This window comes from Phoxinus phoxinus (genome assembly GCF_949152265.1).
Source record: "Phoxinus phoxinus genome assembly, chromosome: 21".
Lineage (NCBI taxonomy): Eukaryota > Metazoa > Chordata > Actinopteri > Cypriniformes > Leuciscidae > Phoxinus > Phoxinus phoxinus.
In genome coordinates, this window is record NC_136896.1 from 6,625,227 (window position 1) to 6,652,830 (window position 27,604).

Here is a 27,604-nt window from a genome sequence, read left to right on the forward strand (position 1 = left end):
TTAAACGCAGCCCTAGACAACGAAATTGTCATCATGAGAATTGCTGCCTATAAAAAAGTATTTAATCATCAGCCTCTTATGAATTTGTAGGGGGGGTTCAGGTACAAAGATGGCAATATTCAAAATCCTTGTCAGGACATTTTTTGGTCCTTCAAAAAAATCCATCCATCCATCCATCCATCCATCCATCCATCCATCCATCCATCCATCCATCCATCCATCCATCCATCCATCCATCCATCCATCCATCCATCCATCCATCCATCCATCCATCCATCCATCCATCCATCCATCCATCCATCCATCCATCCATCCATCCATCCATCCATCCATCCATCCATCCATCCATCCATCCATCCATCCATCCATCCATCCATCCATCCATCCATCCATCCATCCATCCATCCATCCATCCATCCATCCATCCATCCATCCATCCATCCATCCATCCATCCATCCATCCATCCATCCATCCATCCATCCATCCATCCATCCATCCATCCATCCATCCATCCATCCATCCATCCATCCATCCATCCATCCATCCATCCATCCATCCATCCATCCATCCATCCATCCATCCATCCATCCATCCATCCATCCATCCATCCATCCATCCATCCATCCATCCATCCATCCATCCATCCATCCATCCATCCATCCATCCATCCATCCATCCATCCATCCATCCATCCATCCATCCATCCATCCATCCATCCATCCATCCATCCATCCATCCATCCATCCATCCATCCATCCATCCATCCATTGGATGGATTTCACCACTAGTGTGCCCTTTTTTAAAGACCCAGATCCAGTACCACATTTCCCCAGTACTCACAAGCGTTAAGAAGGCTGGTCCACTTCCAGGCGTCACAACCTAGCCGTAAAGGTGCTTTGCAGGTTTATTCACAGATTAGCTCCGGCCCTCTGACATGTATGATTAACCCAAAGGAGTGCTGCTTGATGTGGAAGTTGTTTTTCCCGCAGGCCAGAGAAGATCAATAGTCTTTGAAGTATGTTTGTGTGTTTGTTGGGTGTGTGGGCGAACAGGCTTCGCTGGAGAAACCAGACCTGTAAAGTAGTCTGATGTTGGCTTGTTCTGCATCTGACCTCCACTCTGGTGAAGTGCTACCGATCCTACAGTAAATCCCTACATATAGATGTGCATGTGTTCGCATTTGCATACATTTGTGGATGTGTGTGCATGCCCGGAGCATGTGTAGGTGTGTGTTTTGCTGTATGCCGCCTCTCTGTATTTCTCCACTGGATCGTAAGAGCAAAACTCAGACCTGCTCTCAATGTGTCCCAAATGATTCCTTTGACTGATGTATAAATTGATGTACAAACTTCTGAAATACACACTTATTTACATTCTCTTTTAAAGTCTGTTTAGTCTCTCTTTAGTTTTCTCTCTTGTTTTCTCCTCGGAGAAATATGATTATGATCTTTGTTAATCATTGAACCACACTGGGGAAACAAGATAAAAAGTTAAAAACTTTTTCTTATAGTAAGAATTTTGTATAGTACCGGTATATATAACTTATATCCTATGCAGTTTTGTTTCCGAAGTAAATGTATATCTATTTAAGATGTTTACATATTTTACTGGAGATCCATTATCCATCCATCCATCCATTCATTCATTGCTCCCTTTTTTACCATAGTTTTGCTCTTGTTTTGATTCATCCATCTGTGATTCTAAGATCAATATTCCCAGTCAAAATGCTCTTTTACTGTCAATTGAACTGAGTGTATGTCGTGAGTCAACCTGTTAGATTGGGTAGTTTTTTTATGTTTGTAATGCAATTTAATAACAACAATAGTGCATTTACATTTATGTATCCTTCATTTAGCAGATTCTGTTGCCCACAGAAAATAACAATAATTTTCGAACAATGAAAACACAAAAGATTAATCACAAGAAGCCAGCAATTTTAGCAATGCCACAATACAAACATTTGATTAAATGTCAATTTACAATCCAATTCTTATTTGAATGGGAGGACTGATGTGAATAGAGTGTTGAAGAAAAATAAAGAAACAAAAGACTGATTGATGGACAGAGGCAAGCACACAGATGGCCAAACAGACGCACAGAGAGAAAGAAAGAAAGAAAGTAAGAAAGTAAGAAAGAGATGATAGATAGATAGATAGATAGATAGATAGATAGATAGATAGATAGATAGATAGATAGATAGATAGATAGATAGATAGATAGATAGATAGATAGATAGATAGATAGATAGGGCTATGGTTTTTAAAGAACCACAATTGGGTCAAAATGAGACAGAGACAGCAGGAAATGTAGACAATAAAAGCAAGTATTTGGAAATCAAAAAGGTAATATCTGATGGATGAGCTCTATTAATTCGCTAAAGGTCATGTCTATTCAATTCAGTCAATTAAATATCGATACCCATCATTTTTCAGCTCCGCAAACACATGCACAAACAACAGAAGTCGCGTAGACAGAGAGACATGTTAAGCCACTAACCGCTGTTTCATAGAGTGATGGAGACATTATTGAAAGGTCGTTGTGACCGATCATCCGTTCAGAATTACTGTCGGGCTGTTTTCGCACGCGTTCAGTGCATTCAGGAGCGTGCGCCCGTCTGTCTCGCTGCGTGTCTTATTGGAGCTCACCGCGCGGTGGCACCGTGCGTCAGCCCCCTCCGCGCGCACCACACTCTCCGATCCGCTGCTCATACGATGCTGAAGATCTTCAGCGCATCGGGCCGGTTCCTGGGCGGCATTCAGCGATGACAGTTTGATCTCCCACGAAAACCGTTTTGCACCCTCGCACACAGAGGAGCTTTACGCACAGCATGGTTCTTTTAGACCAAACGGCACCGTGGCGCACTGAAACGGGACTTGGAAAGTTACTTATGCCGAATGAAGCGTATTCTTCATCTGGGCGGACTCAGTGAACGGGAGGTTCTTCACTGCAAAAGACTCGTCTTGGGGATAACAACAGCAACGCGCCAGGAACAGAGACTAACTTTTGGTTATTGGAATTAGAATAACACAGCGTTATTGATTATGAGCGAATTATCACCCGTCTAATCACATTGTGGTGGCCGTTATCAACAATTCGTGAACTAGTCGTTTGCGCTCTGGATTGGGAATGTACTCATTGATCAAACATTTAAGTAAACGCATGAGAGTAGAGACAGTGGATACAAGGGGGGAAAAAGTATATGTGATCACTGAAAAATCAATATCTCTGTGCATTGGAGTCGTAGACAGTGCGTGCGTAATTGCGCAAAGTTTTATTCTAAACAAACTCGCACCTACAACGGAGTTTAACGATATTCACGTTTGAGACATAAATGTGAAGGATTAGTCTTTTACTGAGTTGCACACGACCTCGCTTCTTTGAGCAAAGACACGTCAGAGACACTCTCGAAAATTACGCGCACAACTGTGGCTGGACTGTGGAGGAGCAACATGTACCCGGCGTGCCGGACAAACGCGTTCAGTATCTCTCCATCTGCTCCTCTGGCAATGTGTGGGAATTCGGGAAAAGCGAGAAAGAGACTCTGTTGGATTGTAATATTGCTGTCGGGGCTCCTACATCTGGCGTCAGCACAAGGTAAAGAGCGCTTCTTTAAGTTGGTGTTTAAAGGCTGGAAATGAACTGTCTCCAGAGTGAGTCTGAGGGACTGTAACATTTAACCTCCCAGTTTTGTAGTCGGGTAATTACAGTTTGAAAGCAAGATGTCGTTAATTATAAATTGTAATATATGCAGATGAATTGAGCATGTGCAGCATCATTTAACAGTCAATTAAATGAGAACTTGCTATTCAATATTTAATGCATAAAATAGGTGTCTTGCATCTTGCACCATCTTTCCTGCATGACACTGTGTGCCATGCAGTTCTGCTTGCTCTCTTTCTCTTCTCTTTTATCTCTCTCTGACTCATGGAGACACTGTACAGCAGTGGTTGTCAATCCTGGAGTGCCTACCCCGGCACTGCACATTTTGGATTTCTCCCTTATCTGACACCCATTTCAGGGCTTGGAAGCCTATACTGATCTTAAGATATAAATCAGGTGAGTTAAATAAGGGAGACCTCCAAAATGTGCAGTACTGCTGGAGTCCTCCAGGACCAGAACACACATGCTGTACATCCCTTTGCAATCACTAATCTTTAATAACCAACCTGCATTTTTGAAGTGTATTAAAGTCCATACCACATGCAGCAACTGTGTATTATACATGACTTGGTCACAAAATTAACCAAAGCCAATTAATAAGTCTGTAGATTAACCATCAAAATGAATGAAGTCCTTGCCTGTTTTATGACTGCACATAACGAGAAAGCTCTGTTACAGAGAGCTCACTTAGAAAAGTGTTTTCATAAGGTGCATGTTCATAATAAGTACATTATCAGAGGGCTGCTGACAGATTCTAATGTGAGATGGAAGATTCATCATTTGTAATGGGGACTAGTGCATGTAGGCATACCTAAACTTACGTATATATACTATATGAATATCTAGAGACATAAAAGATACAGTGAATGAATGAGAAGCACAGAGCCCATTTCAATAAATAAAAAAAACTTTCTTCATTGCAATATCGACAACTTAATTTTTTTCCCTAATTTTGAGGGCCAACCACCCCTCCCCTCCCGTCCAACATGGTTTTATGCCATGAAGAAAGAAAGTAGTCCATTGAGTTTCTCTGCATGCAGAGTGCAAGGCATTTTAACTGGCCACTTGTGGTAATTTGCCTCTCTTCTCAGCTGATAGCCTCAAGCGGGGAAAATTGTTTTCGTCTAAATTTTGCAGACAGCAGGCGAGTAACAGAAGCTCGCATGAGCAGTCGCTTCCGTTCTTTCCGCCTGGAAAAGGATAGAAGCAATATACTCAAATCCCTTGTATATAAAAAATACATTGGCTGGGTGGGCGATGCTGGCTCAAATGAAAATATCTACACAGGTGCACAACATTTTTTATATTTTCTAATATTTTTATCCCAATATATTGTCCCCACTGTAATGCAATGCAGCTGAAATATATTACTAAAAAGTTTCTCTCAGCTTGCCGGTTTTCTCTATGCGTAGCTGGGCTGCTTAGGTAGTTGTTATGCAAGCACAGGTGGGAGTGTTGGGAATGCGTGATAGCTGCAAACACTAAGCCATGGATCGGGAAATAGGCTGTTCTGTAATGTTGCCTAGGGAGTAAACCGTGGCAAACTAGGACGTGCCATATATCCATCATTCATGAGTGTATGCTGTCCAACTTGACATTTACAGTAGAGTGATAACTTGCACATTGGGAGGATTACCAGTTTGTGTATATGTGCGTGGAAGGGAATCGGAGCAAGAAGAGCAGAGAGAGGGAATGTGTGTGTTATACTAACCTTCTTCTCAGCATCCTATGCTTGTGTCCTATAATGATCTGTGGCATCGGTTGATCCGTTCAAGTTAATTGTCTCTAACCTCACAGGTTCTTCAGGAACGTCTGGGAGTCTCACCTAAACATCATTAAAACAGATTCCCAACACAGCGCTTATGAAGCTCACTGAATCTTGCAGAGGTTTTAATGAAAAATCCATTGAGAAACTCCCACTCGGCAGAGAGAAAAAGCCCCCCATCTGAGATAAATTGGGAATATTACCTAAACAGAACAGTGAGGTCTTTATTTTGACTTGCTCTGTACAGACTGCATAAATAAGTGTTTAACAGCCTTGAGGAGATACTTCAACTTAGAATTTAAAACCAAAAACCACTATAATAGCATAAGCGCAGTTCATGCAAACCGCTACTACATTTGATGAATAACAATATTGTGATGTTAAAAAGTGTGTAATGTGTGTAGTATGAATCCAAATCAAGCTTACTACATGCGTCATGCATCATCTTGTGGCCTACTGTTGTGTCACTTCACATTTCACGTGAAATTGCATACCTTGACATGGTGACATAATGACGTGTTGGACTAAATGCAAACAAGACGTAATCGAGACATATATTATGACTTGTTTTGAGTGGACTCATATGATACCAAATCTGTCATTCAGTTACAGGAGCAAACATTGAGCTGTAGATCTGTAGAGCCTTGCCAACAGACCATAATACACTCCAGCACGTCGAACACATTGGTCAGGACCCCTCGGTGTCACTTTTTAAAGCACAGGGTACTCCTTGCATTTTGAGGCATGCATGTGCGTAAATGATTTGACTTAGGAAGATTAGCTTTGTTAGCATGCTGTTAAACCGTGTGTTTCTCACTTGAGGTTTCAGAAGGAATTTATTGAGTTTGGCAGGGTTGAGATAGTAACCCTTCTGGACTTTGCGGAGCATATTCTCATATTCATATTCTTATTCATCATCGCCGCCGCCACAACAGTGAACTAGAAGACGTTTCCGCTGCGTGTCATCCGTTGCTTGACTGCGGTGTTTGACATTGATTAGGGGTGCTTGTGATTTGAAAGATGCTCTTCAACCGAAGGCCTCATTGTTGATGCGCTGTCTGATTCTCCGAGTGCTTCAACGCCCAAAACGGTGCATGTGAAGCACTTTTTCTGTCAGTTATAATGTGTGTTTATCTAACATGTGGCTTCTCTTCCTCTGACCTTTCCCCAACCTAAATAAAGTTAGACAAAGAACGAAAGTTCAGCTTAGGATATTTCAAGTTTGGAGGTATATTGTGGTCTTTTTGTAGATCAGGACTGACTGATGGATTCATGGGGTCTGACCTTGGCAGCTCCCTGAGATTTCAGCGATGGCCTGTTAAGTTGCTTACTCTGGACACTTAGGAAACCAGTTCGCATGAACAGACATATCGAGCCCTCATTGCTTTTTCATAAATAGGAATCACCCAAAAACTAAGAGACAGAGGGTAGGCACTATTGTCTTTTCCTTTACTCATTCTTCCTGAATCTTCTCCGCCGTGTTAAACAGGGCAGGTGTGAAACTCCCTGTCGGGTCAGCTTGGGTCTGGACGGGGGCCGCTGCTTTCTTCGGACATACTGTTGCTGTGGGCAATGCCTCGGGCCTTTTCATTGCCTGAATACCAATTGGATGTAGGGGCTTGATGTTACCCCCTGATGACTGCTCTAGTGGTCCGCATGAGTGGCTCAACTTCAAATCAAAAGTGAACTTATCACTCAGCCCATGACCAAACATATTTTAGATACCTGAAAATACTTTCTCATAATTCAGACACCACAGTGATAAATCTAGTCTGAGTACAGCAGGGTTGGAAGTGGGATTTACTTAATTACATTTCAGGGAAATTCAACAGGTCATGGAATTAAGTATTCCTCTACCCTGCTAAATACATTTGTGAAATAAAACATATTTGTATGTACACTACCATTCAAGAGTTTGGGGTCAGTGAAAGTATTGTTATTTTTCCCCCCCAGTGAGACATTAAAGACATGTAAAATGCAACAAAATATTTATATTTTTTTGAATATTAAGCAGTACAACTGTTTTCATCACAAAAAATATATTACAAGTTGATGTCAGTAAATTATGTCCTAAAATATGCTTAGCCATTCCCAAAGTGATGTATGATATGATGTATGATTCCAAGTGAAGGAATGATAAAGCCTGCTTTATGCTTGGCACAACTTCCATTTGACCACTTTCCGTTTACTTGTTGACATCATCAATTACGATATTACGAAATAAAATTATTTTTGATGGGTGACCTCTTGCAATAAATCATAGTGCAAAAGGTTATTAAATTAGATGCAAAAAAAAACCCTATGTTTTTTGTGATTTAATTTCCTGTTTGCTTTAATAGTGCCCTCAAATTTAGACGGAGCAGTTAACTTTCCCGGCCATTGGCGGACATTTCCAGCTTTTTGTTTTTTCACTGTTATACGGTAGGGGGCGCTATGACACATCTTCTGAAAGAGTACAGGATCCTTATATCAAATCACAGTCGAAGAAGAAGCAGAAACAAGGGCTAAACCCGAAATGGCCCCCCTAAACCCTCATTTACTATTCCCTATATTTACTAATCCACTAATACTGTTCACTTGAAGGAGTGGATGAAAACGAGTGAGCGAATTTGGACAGCCGTTGAGCGTACGTCCGTTGTGTTCTCGTTATTGCGGTGCAATGTGGGATAGAATGAGTGCACTCAATAACAGCCACTATGGTTTCAGACACCACTACAAATGGCTGTCCCTTCAAATAGGGCGCTACTTGAGGGGACAGCCATTTGTAGTGGTGTCTGAAACCATAGTGGCTGTTATTGAGTATAGTGGGCGATTTCGTGATTCAGCCATGCAATATCATGGCAGTCCCCGAAAACTTAAGTGGCTGACTTGTTGCCTCGTGCCTTATGACTCTGCAGGCAACGTTATCACACGAAGGTACCTAACAAAACAAATTTTTGGACAGACTTCTAAGGTAGCGTAACAGTTTAATGATCTACAGCAAAATAGAGCATGCTTTGGTGAGAACTAAACAAATATTGAATTACTACAATAGTATTTTTTCCCTTGAAAATTACATCAGAAGAGGAAAATGTTTAAAAACCGCACATATAAACAACAACTGACCAGCAACCGCAATGTTCAGACGCCATCTTTATTTTTCTAGCTCAACTGTCACAGAATGGAACGCAAAGGATTGTGGGATATCAAAGGCAGCGAAGGATACATCTATGCTGCCTTCCAAAAACGTAACAGATGAAGGTACTTTATTTCAGGAGACAGGAACTGAAGCTACCATTGGATTTGGACGTACCTTGATGCCTTCCTATCTTGGAATGTGTCCTCCGAAGGCAGAATTTTTCATTTTTCGGATGCAGCCCATATGTAAGAAGATGCATATGTAAAATAATGCAATCATCAACATTAAACAGCATACAAATCAAAACTGCCTAAGTTTTACCGAATGAAATGTCCACCGATAATGACCTAGGACTTTAAAAGCTTTGGGGGTGTCGATGGACTCGATCTACTTTTGAACTTCGTTCTGAATCCGATCCAGACGTAGTCTTTGACAAAAACATAATTTCCTCAGCTTTTTGCTCAGTTGCTTTTTTTTATGAAACTTATCCACATTCACGATAAAAAAGGAATGCAAGAAGCTACAATTTTTTTTTTTTTTACTTTTGTCTGGGTCTGTTCTGTCTTTTGATATATTGCATATTCAGGTATTCATACAACAACATATTCTGGTGGCCATGAAACTTTAGTGAAAATGATCCAAAAAGCTGGCACTGGCTGGCAACTTTTTTCAACGCTGGAGGGGAACGAGTAAAGGTTCAAACACAGTGTGAGGTGCATGTTTTATATTTGAAATATCTAAATATCTTCAGTGAAACTCAAACATGCGTATTTTCATTTACCTTGTGTGCATTTAAAAGCATGCAGAAGCAAAAGCAGGTCTGTACATAATTGTACCTCAGCGACAGCATCTGGAAAATGTAGAGAGCAGAATGTCGAGTCACAAAGGGAATGGCTTGTTCTGTCAGACAGGTACCTCGTAGATTCCTGTAGAGCCTAATGACTCACTGTGTCTCAACTCACCTGGGGAGGTGTAATGGAGTCCGCAGAGAAGAAGGGGATATACATGGAGCCGGGTAAAATAGTACATCCATTTTGGAGCGCTAGCACAGAAGTCAGCAAATGTTAAAATTTTGGGGGGGAAATACTTTTGGAAGAAAGTGAATGGAAGAAATAAAGAGCGAGACAGAGAGAGAGAGAAAAAAGTGCTTGTGATATGCCACAGTTTTCATTAGTGCTAATCAGATAATAATGTTTGTTAAATCAAGAGCAGTGTAATTTCTCTTCACCTACATTCATTATTCCACTGTGTTCTGCTCGTTTCAACCAGTGTGTTCGTTTTGTGATTAGACGCACTAATCCTCCACCCGCGACGTAAAAAGAAGCCGTGTTTAAAACGCTCGGACAAATCCATTTGTGATTAGAGCTCCTCGGACTCAAGCGTGGCCAACAAACGCAACCAAATGCGCTCGCACACGAATACCAAGTTCAAGGACTGTGCCAGCGAGGCATTTAGCCACGGTGCGTGTTTTAAATGCTCTCTCTGAGCCCACTGAAGCAGGCTTTATGCTTCTAGTCAGTTGAGTCATGGCCCCTGAAGCTTTGACGGCACACAGATATGTCTCCGGTGCCAGACTTCCGTGTTGCACGGTAGGCACGTGCATTGGTACCATGGTTCCATCTAAAATATGCCGGTTACAAACTCGTAAGAAGGTGTCTGGTTGCTTAGCAGCTGTTATTTGATTTCGCCGAAGTTGCCAAAGGCTGTGACATGAACATGCATACATGCTAAGCGTCAAACAAATTCTGTTTAATTAGGGAAACTCTGGGATTCGGATTGTTAAGTGCGCTGGAAAAGACTAAAAAAGATGCGTCAGTGGTGTAAAAAAAAAAGATACATCGCTAATGATGCTGATAATATCTTACTCTTGAGAAAGTTTGAGGAAGATGAAAAGAGCTGAGGAGGGGGCACTCAGGGGTGCCGGTGTAATTGATGCAATGCCGCTATTTGCAGTCGTTGCTCACGTTTCATCTGAAATGTGCTTATTGTCACTCCTGGGGCACTCTGTTTTTTTCACTCAATGTATTCCAACCTTTTTAATCTGCACTTTTGCTGCACTTGCTCTTTGAAGTCGCATTACATAAGGGGACTGATAGAGGATGCTTACAAGAATGATATAAAAGAATCTTCACAGTTTCTTTCTTGCTATACCTCCTGCTTAGATCAGATTGCATGTCTTGGAAGTGCACACCATATACTGTATATATATGGAATCACATACAATATATAGTTATGACATACATACCACAAATGTTACAAAAAACACCACCAATACATTTTTATAAATTAATTTATAAAAAAAAATTCCTGTAAAAAAATAATTGTAAAATATATAAAAATTAAATGTAATAAATGGTAATAACTTAAATAACTGTTAACTATATACAATATATAGTTATGAAATAAAATAATTAGTATATTTAAATATGTCAATAACTATGTTTAAAAAAAAAAAAAGCAAACACATTAGTATAAATGTATTTAATAACTGGTCATTAATTATAATTATATTTCTATTATAATTCTATTGAAATACAATGTAAAGTTTTTTAAATAAAAATTATAATACTTAAATATGTAAATCATTGTAAGGAACTATGTACAATTAAAAAAGTTTTTTTCATTTTGATTGATTGAGTTTTGATTGATTGATTGATTGATTGATTGATTGATTGATTGATTGATTGATTGATTGATTGACTGACATGCATAAAGAAATCAATCTACCTTAATCAGTCTGCTTTTATTCTTTCCAGAGGCTTCCACAAATATGTTGTTTATATGCATGGTTACATTTCAGCTAAGTTTTGTGGTGCATACATTGCATTTTAGTGCCTATTTATGCCATAACTATGCTAAATTTCAAACTTTCACAGCTGGTGCAACAGGCCTCTGGTCTCCACCATTGCCTCTATGGAAATCCAGTGCACAAGCTAAGACAGATGGTTCATGGTTTGAGCCTCTATGGGGGTGTCTGCACTGTGACCATTCATAGTTTCAGCTGTTCTCAGGTCGAGTAAACTGGCCCCCAGCTGACCTGGTTTATGGCTCACTCTTTCCAATCGCTCTTTGATAAAGTTCCATTTGCTTCTGAAACCGTCTCTAATGAGAAGCGTTTTGTGATCTCCTCTGTGTAGGAATATTAGTGGGCGCACGTTAACCGACTCTGTTGTGGGAACATTAAGCTTTGAAATGTTGAGTCAACGCTGGGCTCTTTTCCATATACAGTGTGTGGTTGCCTGCAGTGGTTTCTTTGAAGTTACAGGTTTCTTCCTCTCACTGATGTCAGACTTGGTCTGAATCAAGGCAGAACTGGATAAAGGGGCTTTATGGGGCATAGCATTTCAGCATGTGTGATGCTATCGCCACACCCAACAGTTTCAGCACGGAAAGCTTTTTCCCGCCTCCATTCCTCCCACATGTCTCGGCTTCTGCACTTGTATCTCCAGGAATCGTTTAAGCAGAACCACACCTGGATTGTAGCAATACCTCTTTGGCCAACACTGCTCCACGATTAGCTAATAGAGATTCCAGATAGAACCGAAGTGAGTTTACAGCATGATGCCATTGGAAAACCTTTTTCATTTCCACTAGTACTTTAGAAAACCATCTATGTACAGATCATTTAAAGTACCCAGAAACAATCAGTTGTGCTGGATAACTTTCTTTATGCTTTTAATCATCTAATAAGAACAGTGTTGTGCATCATTCAGAATTGAATTGAGGATTTGAATTTGAAATTTAAATGTAAGCAATTAGGATTACAATTAATGTAAATTAAAGAAATTCATCCAATTGTAATTTTTCTCTAGACAAGAAAAGTTTGTCAAGATAATATTAAAACCCTTTAACTTTAATGGCTAGATGGATGGATGGATGGATGGATGGATGGATTGATTGATGGGTTGCTGGATGGATGGCTGGATGGATGGATGGATGGATGGATGGACGGACGGACAGACAGAGTAAGGGATGGATGGGGTGGATGGATGGATGGATGGATGGATGGATGGATGGATGGATGGATGGACGGACGGACGGACAGAGTGAGGGATGGATGGATGGACGGACAGAGTGAGGGATGGATGGATGAATGGAGAAAGTGAGGGATGGTAGTAGGGATGGATGGATGAATGAATCAAAAAGTATTTCTTATAAATCATACATTAATACAAGCAAATTTGACATTACAACAAACGGAATCAGAATGACAATTTAATCGAATCAGGAACATCAAGGTTCTAAACAAATATTTTGATCTGAAGTTTTATTTACATTGTTAATCTAATAAGATTAGAACAAAATGGCCATCTCAAACCATGTCATCTCAATGTTGCGCACCATTCATTAATTAAAATTAGAATGCAAGCAACTAGCATTAACATGAATGTAATTTTTTTTTAACATACCGATGGATGGATGGATGGATGGATGGATGGATGGAGGGATAGATTTATTTCATAATGTATTTAAAATTGACATGCAACATTTCAAACAATAAACTAGATTGAATCAGAATTAGTAGTACTGATAGCCAGCCTTACTGGTGACCAGCATGGACTTTTCAGCAGTGTATACAGTGAAAAATGGTTCTTAATAAGTCGGCTAGTTCAGCAAAGAATCGTTGAAGAACTTTTATTTTTACAGCGCTGCTCTTTGACCCGCATCTGAGAGAAATTGCACCCGATGGAATTGCAATCCGTACACTTCCGCTTGAAGCTGAACTCATTCAGACACCTCTCCTCATATGATCCCCCCATGTGCGAGCCTCTGCGGGAATGTTGCCCATTATCTGCGACATGGCGGAGCCCGTAACTCTTTAATGCAGTATTTAATGCAGAAAATCAGATGAACATATCCTCCACGTTCGCTCAGAGAATGCTGCACTCAAGTACTCGTTCAGTAGGTAATAGTCAGCTGAATCCCAGGCCTTTTAAAGGACAATTATGCAAAGCGTGTGCAAGGCGCTTTTGGGGTGGTTTACCAAAGTCAGACAGAGCGCATGGTGGTATGGTAATGAGCGTGCAGTGTGACACGTTGTTCACGAGGCCTTTGAGTCTCACACTTTCAAGCAGCGAGCTGTGCACTTTGAATAGAAATGCAGATCCCAGATTGGCCCGTGCATAAGGTGCCACCTCTGAACCCTGTAATTGTTGCTCCATCACGGTGCTTGCGTGAACGTGTGTGTGTGGATGCGTCTTTATAAGCTAGAAAATCCAGTAATCTCCAAATTCTTGTGAATAATTGGACCTGTAGCTGGCCTCGTGGGACGATGCCACTGTATTCCCTCAAGCGTTAATGATCTCAATCAAGACACGTGGCACACGGCTCGAACACAGAGGGGGTGCAAAGCTTTCAAACCGGAAAATACCATGAGCCGTTAGAAGTGTGCTTGTGTATTTAATGTATTTAATTCCATTTTGTTCCTTTTTAATTTGGAGCTTTCTGCTATTTTGTTAATAAATACAATGAGCGGAGAGACCGGAAACATTAGGGAGCGTATATATTTATATAGTTTTTCGAGGGTTCGTTTTTGTAGTATGTAGCCTATGTTGGAAGTTATGCAGAAATGGATAAAATCGCTTATATTGTTTATGTAAGCTAAATATTGTCTCTTGTTCCGCTGCTACTTTGTCACACTTACATCTCTGTATTATATCATTCTTGGCAATTTTGTAACTTTGAAGATTAATCATTTTTGTCATTTGAAAGTCACTTCAGGTAAGAGCTTCTGCTTAATGGTTAAGTATAAATGTGACAATGTAGACATCCAAGATGTGATGTCAGACTTCACAAGATTCTGGGTTCAACTCGATAGAATTGTATGCGTGCTTTTTCGTCACACTGTGCTAAGATTAGTCGGTGTGATAAGGGTGACATGGCACACAACCAGAGGCATGTGGTTGTGCGTGTGCATATGCGTATCAATGAGCATATGGTGCCTGCCACTCTCTCCATGAAGATGCCACCTCTCACCAGCACAGAGGGGCTTCATCAATCAATGCCACGGAGCAGAAGACACTCGCTAGGGGAAGCCCGGACCCCCGATCAATTCCCCGCGGGTACACGCCTTAGTTTCCCAAACTCTCCTCCTCTTTTCTCTGCCCCTTTGAGGGTTTATTTACCCATCCGCCTTTGGAAATAATAAAACACTTTTCCTTCTGGATTAATCAACTGTAACCATATGTTCCCCATGAAATTACAGTGCAGTTTGGATCACTGAAAACAGCTGTTGCCATTTTGAAAGAAAGAATAGGGATGTGGGAGTGTAATTGCCATAACTTTGATTTGTTGGGTGCTTCACTTTGATGAGTGAACACATTGTGGTTTTTCGCATACTAGCAGAATGGGGGCGACGAAAACGCCATTGTGTCCATAAAAAAACTGGCATTTTCCTAACTTTAGAGTGTGTTAAGATGACCAACAGTGTTATTGTGATTTATTATCTTCAACAAGGTGATTATCTCTCAAATTCTACAGTTGATCCGATGATTGTTTGCAAAGCTCCACAGGTTGTCACCCAAATCTTTCTCTCTAATCCCCAGGTAATTGAGGTGGTGTTTCTGAATATCTCTCCTGTCATTTCACTAGGAGATTGGTAGCATTAACAAGGTTTCTTTGGACATGCTCCCTGCTGTCATTCAATGCGTGTTATATTCAGTGGAACATCTGCTAAATATTTCAGATAAATGGTGTTCTTTTGAACTTTCTATTCATCAAAGATTCCTGAAAAAAATACTTTGTTTTCCACATATTCCAAATATCAAGCAACGGTTTTCAACGTAGATAATGAGAAGAAATATTTGTTGTGAATCAGCATATTATTGATTTCTTAAGGATCATGTGACACATGAAATGCAGCATTTTTAAACATAGGAGACTTGTTTCAAAAACATTTAAAATGTGCTATGGATGGCATGACCAAATGTAATCTGATTCACAAGCACTGACTCATACAAGCCAGTTCTTTGTAGTGAATAAAAATATAACTAACCTCACTCTAAGAACTAACAATTAAATGACCAGCAATAGGAAGATGACAGGTTGGCAGTTGTACCAGAATGAATATAGCTGTTCGGTGCGACATGTACAACGATGGTCGTTCATTCTCATTGGTTTCCACTAAGAAGCGTAGTGGCGTGGTGGTCCTCCATCCATCTTGATTTGTCAATAGCTACAATTTTAATTACACTTGAGTGCTGTCAGCCTGCCATGCTGGATTGGTGGAGAAAGATCGATCTGCTCTTTCTAATTGATTAATTGCCCCGCTGATGAGCAATCTCTCCTTCCTTTTTACAGTCCTTATCATGTCCGTCCACTAAAGCAAAGGCCAGATACTGAGGGGACCTCTCTGTATTCTGAGTCGAGGCTTGTTTTACAGTGTTTTGTGCAGCGATGCGAGCAGTTTTGTAGGAAATGAACGCTGGGACCGAACGACAGTACATCACTCTGGTCATTACATGGCAGTTATGGTGGGCGCAGATAGTGGGGACCGCAGCCCAAAAAACGGTTTTACACCTAACGGTATCTTTAATTTGTGTGGCTGTTTTTCAGTCTCTAACGGCCTTTTCGCCGCCATTTCGGAAATGGAGGTGAGGATATATGTTTGTTATTAAACAGGCGAGAGCAGCAGGGCTGGATGCTGAGGTGCTTCACTTCACCTTTCTGAAGTCCTCAGCTCTATAAAGCATAAAAACACGGGGTAATGGAAGCACTAGCTCCACAGCTGTCTGTTCCTTTAGCGATTGTGCCTGGAATAAATCGTGCATTCCTGCTGTGAGTATTAAATGTCCTTAAAATTCTTGTAAAATTCACCTTTAGGGCAATGTCGAGTCTCCAAACTTTGACTAAACGTCATATTCTGGCCAATAACTGCCCAGTTAGACCATCTGACTGATAATGAGGTTGTTTATTTTTTTTCATTTTTTTTTCAATTAAAGTATAAAAAAATCAGGAAATGAATGGATGATAACCAAAAGTCTTTCATTAAATTTGAACTTGTTTATACCTGAAACGAGAACATTTTCCAGTGCAGCAAGACAAAGTATAATCTATAAAAATAAATTATTTTATTTTGAAAATGTAAAAAAAAAAAAAAAATCCTAGTTTATTTTTTACAGTGTTGTTCATTTTGTTTTTAGCTGCCATTTAGGGATTGGGCTATACAAAATAGATTAAACCACTAATAGATTGGCATAAAATAAAACATGCCTCTTCAAAGTTTGTGCAAAAACAGGAACGTACAGTATAGAATTTTACAATCTAGATAGATAGATAGATAGATAGATAGATAGATAGATAGATATATATATATATATATATATATATATAGATAGATAGATAGATAGATAGATAGATAGATAGATAGATAGATAGATAGATAGATAGATAGATATTGATTTTCATACAGATTTCTTGTTTTCTAAAGCCAGCCAATCAGATTAGAGCTTGCCAGACCGAGAATCTACTTTCCAGTTTTTTTAGCAGTACGCATCAAATGATGGGAGGTCCTTGAAGAGACCTTTAAGGTAACTTTTATATTTTCATTTTAAAATAAGTGCAAATTGCCAGCAAAGACATGCTAGGTTGCGCTAGAACAATGTTATTGTCAACAGTGTTTTTCTATTGAAATCCAGTTATTTTAGTGTTACCTTTCAGAAGCTCTCTGATAGCCTCTGTAATAGACTGAACCCCACCAGCTGTGCACAGGCTCAGGCATGGTAGTCATTTTGCATGCGGCACGAGGGCTGCCTGTCTTGGTCCCCGCAGTGGCACAAAGTGGGTGGGCCTTTTAATAGACATTCTAGTGGTTACGAGAGAATGTGCACCTTGAGAAAGACAGTGAGAGAAGTTAGACCAGATGCTGTACATCTGGATGTAATGACCTTGGTGGTCAAATCAGTCTGTCGTGTTAGGAACCTTCTGCAGCCCTCTAATCAAAGACAAAAAAAAAGGCAATAGCTGACCGAAAGGGGAATTGGAGGGCTTCCTATTGAACAAACACAATAATGGCAAAGTAGCAATTTCTGAGCAAGGTGACAGCCTTTCTTAAGGAACTCTAGAGGAACAAAAGGAGTTTGTGAACAGCCGTTGATTGGAGTGTTTGTGTGTGGATGCGTTTGTGACGGCATATACAGCATGCAACTCCTCTTGAAGGATGGAAATAGCCTCTTGCCTGGTTGTGCGTTTTTTTCAGGTAGACGACTGAACACAAAGACAAGCATAAAGAGAGTGTACGCCGCCTGCAAAAGGCTTGTCTGTGCAATCTGCCACGGCACACAATGACCAAATCTCTCTCTCTCTCTCTCTCTCTCTCTCTCTCTCTCTCTCTCTCTCTCTCTCTCTCTCTCTCTCTCTCTCTCTCTCTCTCTCTCTCTCTCTCTTGCTCTCTCTCTCATTTCTCTTTGTGTCCTTTAATCAAGCTGAAAAGCCAAATGCCATTCTGTTCTGGTGCAAATTAAAAAATAAAATGCCATTTGCGTGGCCTTGGGTTGTGGTTAGAGCAATAATCCTGAAAAACATCTCAAAGTGATGCATTTAACTCTTTGTGTTAGCGTAAATTGAAATAAACATGTTAACCGGTGTCATTTAGATGAGAATTGTGTTGTTTGCTCTTGATTTGAGCACTTAAGTGTGAAAATAATGATATCAAAAGATGCTAATATTTGAATAGATGTGGTCTGCAAGAATCTCTGACAGTCTTTGTTCGTCCTGTGCAGTTTTCGTCCCCTCAGCGTGTTTCTCAGAACCGTATCATTGCGCAGCATGGCATTGACCTTTTGACACACCACCTGCACTTAGATACTTAAAATAGCAGGTGCTGAAAGACCAAATGCCACAGTGGTTGAGGACAAAAAAATGTAATTTTCTGAAAAGGTGGACAGAGTGGATGTGCAAGTTGTTTATGTAAGGGCTTTTTTATAAGATCAAGTTTTTAGGGGCAGTTTATTAAGGAAGCTTGTCTCCGCAACAGAATACAAATTTAAAAAGGTAACTGTAACTTTTTATTTGACAATTTACTTTTTTCTCTCGCAATTGCGGGTTTACATTGCATCATTTTTTCTTTTCCTCTCAGAATTGCGTGATATAAACTCGCAATTGCATGTCATGAAGTCAGAATTGGACTCACAATTGCGAGATATAGACTCACAATTGCGAGATATAGACTCACAATTGCGAGATATAGACTCACAATTGCGAGAACAAAAGTCAGACTTGTATCTCGCAATTGTGAGTAAATTGCGAATTGTGAGAAAAAGTCACGATTATCTTTAAAGTCGACATGAAATCAAAATTGAACCTACTTTGTTAGCGCCTGTTACTAGTCTTGCGGTGAACAATTAATCCGTGCAAGTTAATACACCGAAAAAAATGGTTTGCCGTGGTAATATTTAATCAAATTCTGAAAATTTACTTCCGGTCTGGAATGGCGTTCCTTTTGTGATGACGTCAGTTTGACGGCTTGGGTTGTCAAACCTCAAACCGTTACTCTGCTATAAGCGAGAGATGGAGAGGAGGAGCGCTGAAGTAAAACCCTGCCCTCTGTTCAATATTCCGCTTCACTTGGAAATACGTCACAACTCTGGAGAAAAGTCGTTTGCAACTTCCGGTATTTTATGTGTAGTTTTTTTAATGAAAAGTATGATTCATATCTTTTTTTGTCTTTTACAAGTTTTACCACATTACTGTACTGTACCTGTGCTACCTCTAATAGATCCTTAACCCATTTCCATGCCAGCTGTCCATCCAATCCAAGGAAGTGACATAGAAGAGTGTTAGCAATCTTTGAACTAAGTATTTTGCAGAACACAGGTCAATAAGCTATATTAAACGTTTAACGAGAGTGAAATTGGCCACACCAGACCACTGCACTCCGTACAAGAAATATGAATTACCCTCTATATACTCGTCTCTGATCTGAAATGCATGCTGACATCACTAATGAAAATAGCCGTAACCCCTGTCAGAATTCTTAAAGCGTGTTCTGTTCCGGCATGCCGGTTGCTAATGGTTAACAGAGTTTGCCTCATCACTGTAGCGAGGTTGGAGCGTGCCGTGGGTGCATGATGCGGTTGGCGAGCAGCCCTGCACGTCTGCCGCCGGCTCCCCATATTGATAAAGACGGGACGGCCTCCCCCCGGCCCTTTTCCTTTGGGAGCACAGCTCTGTTTGATGCCACTTCTGCTTTTTAGTGATCGCTTCTCTATCTTTCTCATCTTTGACATTCCCTCTCTCTCTCTCTCTTGCTCATTCACCTAGATCTGAGCAGAGCACTAGTGTTGAGAAGGACAGCTTGCTCCAAAAGTTGCTTTTGTTGCTGCTCTGTGTGGTTATCCTCTGTCTTTATCTGATGTTAAAACCGCTGAAAGTACTGGAAGTGGACTGCCGTGATCTATGTGAATTCATTTGAATGCTCTCTGAATTCTTTCTGGGAACTCTATGGGGTTTCAGAAATGGTAGTGTGTGTGTGTGTGTGTGTGTGTGTGTGTGTGTGTGTGTGTGTGTGTGTGTGTGTGTGTGTGTGTGTGTGTGTGTGTGTGTGGTCATGTTGTCAAAACCATCCTCATTCACACAGATTTCTGTCAGAACCACTATCATCAAATATGATTGACATATAGCATACAGTTTGGATTGCCGGTATGGTTCCGTTCTGGGCGAGAACCGTTCTGCAGCCTAGCATGGATAAGAGCAGGGAGAGCAGCAATAACCCCCCTTGGGGTAAACAGAACAGAACCAACATGAATGTATGCAAATATTTTAATTCAAGATTTTAAAGTACAACATAATTCGAGAATTTATTCTGATTCAAGGGGAATCAGAAGGCCAAATCCTGACTGGGCGAGAGGAGGAGCTGGGGATGGAGGAGGGTAATTCGCTCCTGAGAAACGTGATAGCTGCTGATAATACTGAAGGAGCTTATATACAGTATGTATACAGTGATAGGCGTCGTATTCTTATTGGTTGATGTGGATTAGCTGAGAGTCAGCTGATGCGAGCTTGACTAACGTGATCTGCCAGAACTAACGCTACGCTAATAGAACATCTAAAAATGCTATATTCTGCTGCTAGGCCAGTAGTTGGCGATGTCACTTTGTAACTACGTGCCTATAGACTGTAATACACATGCGCATGACATCACCGGTTTCACAAATTTGCTTTTTGTACATGGAGACCATAGCGGTATCGTTTTCAAACACTTGCACTTTGAAACTTTCAAAAATTTCCAGGACACCAAATGTGTAAATTATTGTGTAAATTAATGGACAAAACACAAAAAGTTTTCTGTTTTTAGTTGAAAATTGTGTAGTGTAAATGGCCCCTTTACACTATTTTTATTTTATTTTATTTTATTTGCCTGTACAGTTCATTTTAGTTCTATGTCCCATTAGGTTTTATTTGAAATGAAAATAATATTTATCTATCCTCTTTATGATTTTATTCAGTTGTTGTTTTCAAATTCTTATTTGTGTTTGAAATGTACATTGTTCATGTATCCCTTAATGAGTGGCAACTTAAATCCGTCAAACCAAATGCAAGAAGTATTCCTCTCATATTCACAGCTCATATTCAAATAAGGCTCTCATTCCGCCTCAGGCTGAAATCCTAGAATCACCCTGATCATCTGTATGAATATATGCTGTTTTCTGAACTTCTCTTGGTGTTGAAATCAGTTTTAGCATGGCTTTTGATTGGTGTGTGGGTTTTTGCAGGTTTCAGCTCATTCTGCAAGCATTAGGGCATGCCTGTCTGCATTTGTGAGTCTGATACAACCTTCCCCTGGGATTAATTTCCCTACTGTATGTGTATCTCTCCAATTCCCTGCACATAGCGATGGAACCTCATAAAAAAAAAAGAACTGAGCTCCACCGAGTGTAAACTAAACTTCAGCTCCGCCAGTCTTCCTACCTGTTAATGAGACCTCCGTCAACATCGTATCCTATTCCTGCCTCATCTGACGGCGTTTATGAACTTCTGCAGAAGGAAACCATGCCTTATTGTGGTCCTGAAGCCCAGCCATTAATCTGGCCCCTTTATCTGGCCCTCCGAGTGTACGGCCATCATCATTTATTTCATTCAGAGTCTTGGTCAGCACACTCTGCTCCCCATATCTCTGCTTGTTATTTCTGTATATGGACCCTAGCCACTGATGTGCTTTATTTTTCACCTCGGCCCACACAGAGACAAGCCCTGTCTTTTGCATATGTAGGAGAGCGTTTCCCTGAAAGGGGACCATATATAGTCAATTGTGGCCAAAGGAGTGCGGCCTTTGTGCCGTCGGAGTTCTGGATACAAAGACTTGCCGTGCCATAATTAAACCACAAGGGTCATTGTGTTGCAGAGTCAAGGCTGGAGCACATCACGTCGCTCATTGTCTGACTGTAGCTTCATACGGTGTGAAAGAAGAGGTTTCATTCAGTAGTCCAGTCTTGTGTAGACACAGTTATTCAGTGTTTGCAATTCCACTTGTCAGATTTTTTTTTTTTTTTTCGAACCGTGAAGTGTCTAAGGGTGAATATAAAGATGACGAACTATTCAATATGAAGCCTTGGAGGGCTCGATGTGTATACAGTGTATGTATATATATATATATATATATATATATATATATGTGTGTGTGTGTGTGTGCGTGTATACTACATTTGTGTACATATATAGTTTAGTACTTATTTCTATATGTCATTTCTGACAAATTAGCATAATAATTTGCTATAGAAATGTTTTATTTCCTATTTGTATATATATTTTTTCCTAATTATATAATATTGTAGCACGCTGGAATCTCAGAGTATATTGTGCTATAATTGTGCTATAATGCTACAACAATCTCAGAAAAAAAACATTTGGAAGGCAGAACAATTGATTATAAAATTGTTAGTGTCCGCAGAGACACAATTCTCTCATACTGGACACTGGTGGCCCATCTTTCCATCTTTCTTTGTGTATGATATTTATCTTGCTATAGCGTGCTAGTGACCATATACTGTAGTCTGCAGTGTGCTCGTGTCAAGCTGTCTCACAGTTATGAAAAGTATTCAACCTATGCTTTTGCATTAAACATGCCAGGAGAGTTCTAGCGCTAAAATCTACCCGCAGGTCCAGCGTGTGTGCGTGTGTGTGTGTGTTGTGTGCGTGTGTCTGAGAGAGAGAGAGAGAGAGACGAGAGAGAGAGAGAGAGAGAGAGAGAGAGAGAGTAGAGAGAGAGAGAGAGAGAAGAGAGAGAGGAGAGAGAGAGAGAGAGAGAGAGAGAGAGAGAGAGAGAGAGAGAGAGAGAGAGAGAGAGAGAGAGAGAGAGAGAGAGAGAGAGAGAGAGAGAGAGAGAGAGAGAGAGAGTGAGAGAGAGAACACTGAGTGTATTCATCCATAAGAGAAAGAAAGAGGATGGGAGGAGAGTGATTGAGAGTTTCAAAGATTGAGGGAGACAAGGCAAAAATGGCAGTCATGGAGTTCATATTTAGAATAAATACATAAAGGATGGTGCCTGGCTGTCATCTTAAATGACTAATAATGGTTAGATCAGTCAGATAAGTCAGCTAATAGAGCCTGTACCACTGTGTTAGCCTAATGCCGGCAAGCCTGCTCCTCCCGGCTGGGGTCAATTGATCACTGTGGGGGGAAGAAGGAGCTCTTGAAGCAGGCTAACCTGCCGTGAAGGAGTCCTGAAGGGCAGAGACCCCGCTATTCCGGAGAAAGAAGTGGTGTAGGTAGAAGATTTAGCTTCAAAGTTAAGAATGTGGCCTGCAGTCAAACAGGCCAGTGGAGAGTGTGTCACCTAAATGTGGAAGGACAGTGTTGTGCTAAGAAAGCTGTTGTACCTGGTGTGGTGGGTGAACCTTTTACACATAATAATCCTGAGATTTCATAAATGTGACCATATGAATCTTTGAACATACCAACTTCTAGTTAGAATGTTCTCTGACATGCCATTGCCCATAGAAACAAAGTTGTTGCTACACAGTTATTTTTTGTTGCAAAATTAATTAGTTGTGAGTTAATTATTCTTTATTTAGGTGAAATATAAATCTCATCTGACACACAACCAGTGAGAATCTAATGTAGGTTGAAGTTAAAATGCACACTAAATACACCTATTAAATGTACACCATCTATATTCATTCATAAGCAGAGTTTACAGTAATATTCATAGTATCATTGACATTTATAAATATGTATTCTCTACCATTCAAAATAAACTGCATTAAAGGGGTGGTAAAATGCCCTTTTCACAAGATTTAAAATAAGTTTTTGATGTCCCCAGAGTGTGTATGTGAAGTCTTAGCTCAAAGTACCCCACATATATTTTCGTATAGCATGTTAAAATTGTCACTTTTTAAGAGGGGGCAAAAACGCACCGTTTTGTGTCTGTTCCTTTAAATGCAAATGACCTGCTGCTCCCGGCACAGGGGGCGGAGCTACAAGAGCTTGTGTCCTTTTACCTCACACAGATATGCACTGAAAATTTCAGAAACTTTTTGCTGTTTATGTTCAAACCGGAGTCAGACAATGATGGAGAGACTCAAGAAGAAGTGACAACATGTAGAAGCAACATGACATTTCTGAATGTTAGTTGATGAATTTATGTAGCTTATGTGTAGTTATCTTCAAGTCATTGATTAGCATATTCTGTCATGATAATCTATAAATTGTGTTCCGGGGGCGGGGTTTATGCAAATATTAGGGTTTGTGATGTCACTAACCCAGGAGGAATGCCGTGTAGTCCCTACCAGCCGTTTGTTGTTGTCCTTAAAAAAACGATTTCTTTAAAAGAAAATATCTCTAACTTTGCAGATGTTGTTTATGCTCAAACAGCAACATTACACACTAACTAATGTTAGAAAAGTGAAATCATAATCATAATAACCACCCTTTAAAATGATATAATGTGATATTTATAATGCCGATGACTCAAATGACCGGATTATCTCAGCAGTCCGTCTGGCTTTACAAGAGGCTCAATGATGCCAGACTAAACAGTCCCTCAGAAAGCACAAGTGTCATGTTCTTTTTCAGTTGTTCATTATATTTCCTCAGACAGAGAAACAACACTTTTGATTAGTTGTGCATTGATGCGCTCAGCTGGCTGTTTTATTCTCTATAGTGGCTTGTGTGTGCTTTTTATGCTCCCATCTGCGAAAGTTCAAGTAGCAAGAATTATTCTCCATCCCTTCGATCTCTCGTTCGCTTTCATTTTGTTATTTAGCTGCCTGTCTTCGCCTTCATATCGGTTCAGTGCTTATGATGTTAGCTGTTGAATTGGCCGTGCAGACAGAGGGCTGTTTACTGTAATGGGGATGGCAGCTGCCCAAAGACGGCCATTGAACTGCCAGGACGGTCTGTGACATACTTTTGTTTTCATGCTCGGCCAAGCTTTTGTTAGTAGCAATGCTAATTGACTTCGGAGATATTACGCTGCATTTCAACAGCGTGGCAATGATAGAAATGACTACTGTGCTGAACTGGCTAATGCTCATATTTCAATGCAGCTACAAACAGCTAACAAAAGTGCTGCATTATAGCTATGTAGCGAGATGATATATTTTTAATGACTTGATGAGGTTGTATATTTATTTAAAGGACAAGTTCAGTACTTTACACTTAAAGGCCTGTTTTCAGATCGTTTCTGATGAAATAGAACGGGTAAGATTAAAGTTTGGACACATGCTGCTGGCCCGAGAATTTTCAGTTTTTGTGGTAGCACCCGCCCCCCCCACCCACCCACCTCCACAATGGCTGCATAGGTGCACTGGAACAATCCTTCCTAAAACGCATTAAACTTTCGTTTACAAAGACGTGAAACTCACCGAGTGGTCAGGGGTGTTCACTGATATGCTCACACAAAAATCGACTCCATTGACTTGTATTGGATGTGCTGTGAGGTACGATATTACAAAAACTACGATAAAACCTGTTGGAAAGCATCTTTTGCAGACATTGTGTGAGTATATCAGTGAACACCCCTGACCACTCGGAGAGTTTCACGTCTTTGTAATTGAAAGTTGAATGCGTTTTAGGAAGGATTGTTCCAGTGCACCTATGCAGCCATTGTGAAAATTCTCGGGCCAGCTGCATGTGTCCAAATTTCAATCTTAACCATTCTATTTCATCAGAAACGATCTGAAAACAGGGCTTTAAGTGTAAAATACCAAACTTGTCCTTTAAAAGATCTAAGTCAAGCATATCTGACACCAAAACAATGATAGGGTGATGCTGAAATGCACATTTAATATATGCATTTTAATTTTGGGGTATAAAATTTTGAAAATGCCTTTAAAATGTTTAAATAAATATAAATAATATAAATATATATATACATTTTTTATCTAAACATTTTAAAGTGATTTTAAACATTTTATACCCAGAAATGAAAAATCTGTCATTAATTACTCACCCTCATCTCGTTCCAAACCCATACAATTTTTTAATAATATCCTCCATTGACTGCAACGCGACTATCACTTTGACGCTTAAAAGTTCATAAAAAAATGGTGAAACTAATCCATATGAATTGAGTCTTACAGGTCTTACCATGTTTAACACAATCAATTCTGCAGATTTTCCTCAAAAAAATCAGTGCAGAAAAAAAAAAGCCTGCGGATTCAATCTGGGCCTGGTGATGACCCAAATTAACCTTTGATTACTAATGATCCCCAATGATCCAATTCTTTAAATTACTTTAGATCAGTAGTTCCTGACCATTTGTCCTTGAAGCCCTCCTTATAAGAACATGGATATGTGTTCACCTGGTACAGCACTGCGCTTATAAACACTACTTTAAAGGGCAATTCACACTGCATCGAAAGATGCAGACCAATGCCGACAGTCACCAGATTACAGCACGTCACTTCTCAGACATTCTAATTTCGATTCAGCTTGTTCAGTCGACGAAAACAAGCTCTGACAGAAGCCAACAGACTCCGACAGGGGTAACACACTGATCCGACAAAACCAGACAACTGTCTGAGAGTTGCCGTCTGTCTTGGGGTGTGAATTGGCCAAAACAGGCATTATATGTAGGTAAGATGAAATGGAAATGCCATCAAAACTTTTCATCCATCCATCCATCCATCCATCCATCCATCCATCCATCCATCCATCCATCCATCCATCCATCCATCCATCCATCCATCCATCCATCCATCCATCCATCCATCCATCCATCCATCCATCCATCCATCCAACCAACCAACCAACCAACCAACCAACCAACCAACCAACCAACCAACCAACCAACCAACCAACCAACCAACCAACCAACCAACCAACCAACCAACCAACCAACCAACCAACCAACCAACCAACCATTCCAGTGATTCTATGGCCATCTCTTGCCATACGTTTTTTTGCCAACATTTTTCCAGGATAGGTTGCCAGGTCTTTTTCTCCCCATTACATGGCTTGGGACTCACACACGCATTCACACCTACGGACAATTTGGCATGTCCAATCCACCTAACCTGCATGTCTTTTGACTGTGGGGGAAACCGGAGCACCTCGAACCGGGGATCTTCTTGCTGTTAGGCGACAGTGTTGCTGTGCCACCATTCATTCATACCCATCCTGAATTCAATATTTTAAATGAAAATTTTAAATCTTCTTCCAGTGTTTCGAGCATTGTGTTTGCTCTGTCTGGTAAAGCATTGTCTCTGCTAGCACATCTGCGCTCACATCTTTGTGTCTGTCTTCAGCGTGTCCCGTCTCCGTTAACGTCCTTTTTACAAAAGTAATATTTTCACACAAATGACATTTTCTGAAATAATTGCAATGCGTTTTGTGATCTCAGCCCGGAAAAGAGATCAGTCGGGGAAAAAAATGAAAGAAAGAGTTTGGAAGAGAGTGGAAGGAGAGCAACACATGTATGCACACGCACAGCAGCTTCTGTTCATGGCGATTGGTCGGGAGTTTTTTAATAAAGTTTGAATTACACAGATTTCAACCATGTTATTATTGTACTCTAGCCTGGTGGAGACTGAGATGCAGCCACTGCCGCTGATCTTTTCATATTTTCTGCACCTCCTACGGCTGGTGTGAGCACACTCATGTCTTTTGCGTCGTAAAAATGTGA

The 27,604-nt window shown here is 40.3% G+C and overlaps 1 protein-coding gene across 3 annotated transcripts in view; it reads left to right on the forward strand.

Moving 5' to 3' along the window:
- Positions 1–2,700: 2,700 nt before the first annotated feature.
- The window catches only part of sdk2b (sidekick cell adhesion molecule 2b), a 288,773-nt gene continuing 263,869 nt past the window's right edge, over positions 2,701–27,604 (forward strand). For all 3 annotated transcript variants that reach the window (XM_079595113.1, XM_079595111.1, XM_079595112.1), the window contains exon 1: positions 2,701–3,595. In XM_079595113.1, the coding sequence (XP_079451239.1) occupies positions 3,451–3,595 (145 nt within the window). In that variant the 5' untranslated portion in view covers positions 2,701–3,450. The remainder of the gene's footprint in view (positions 3,596–27,604) is intronic.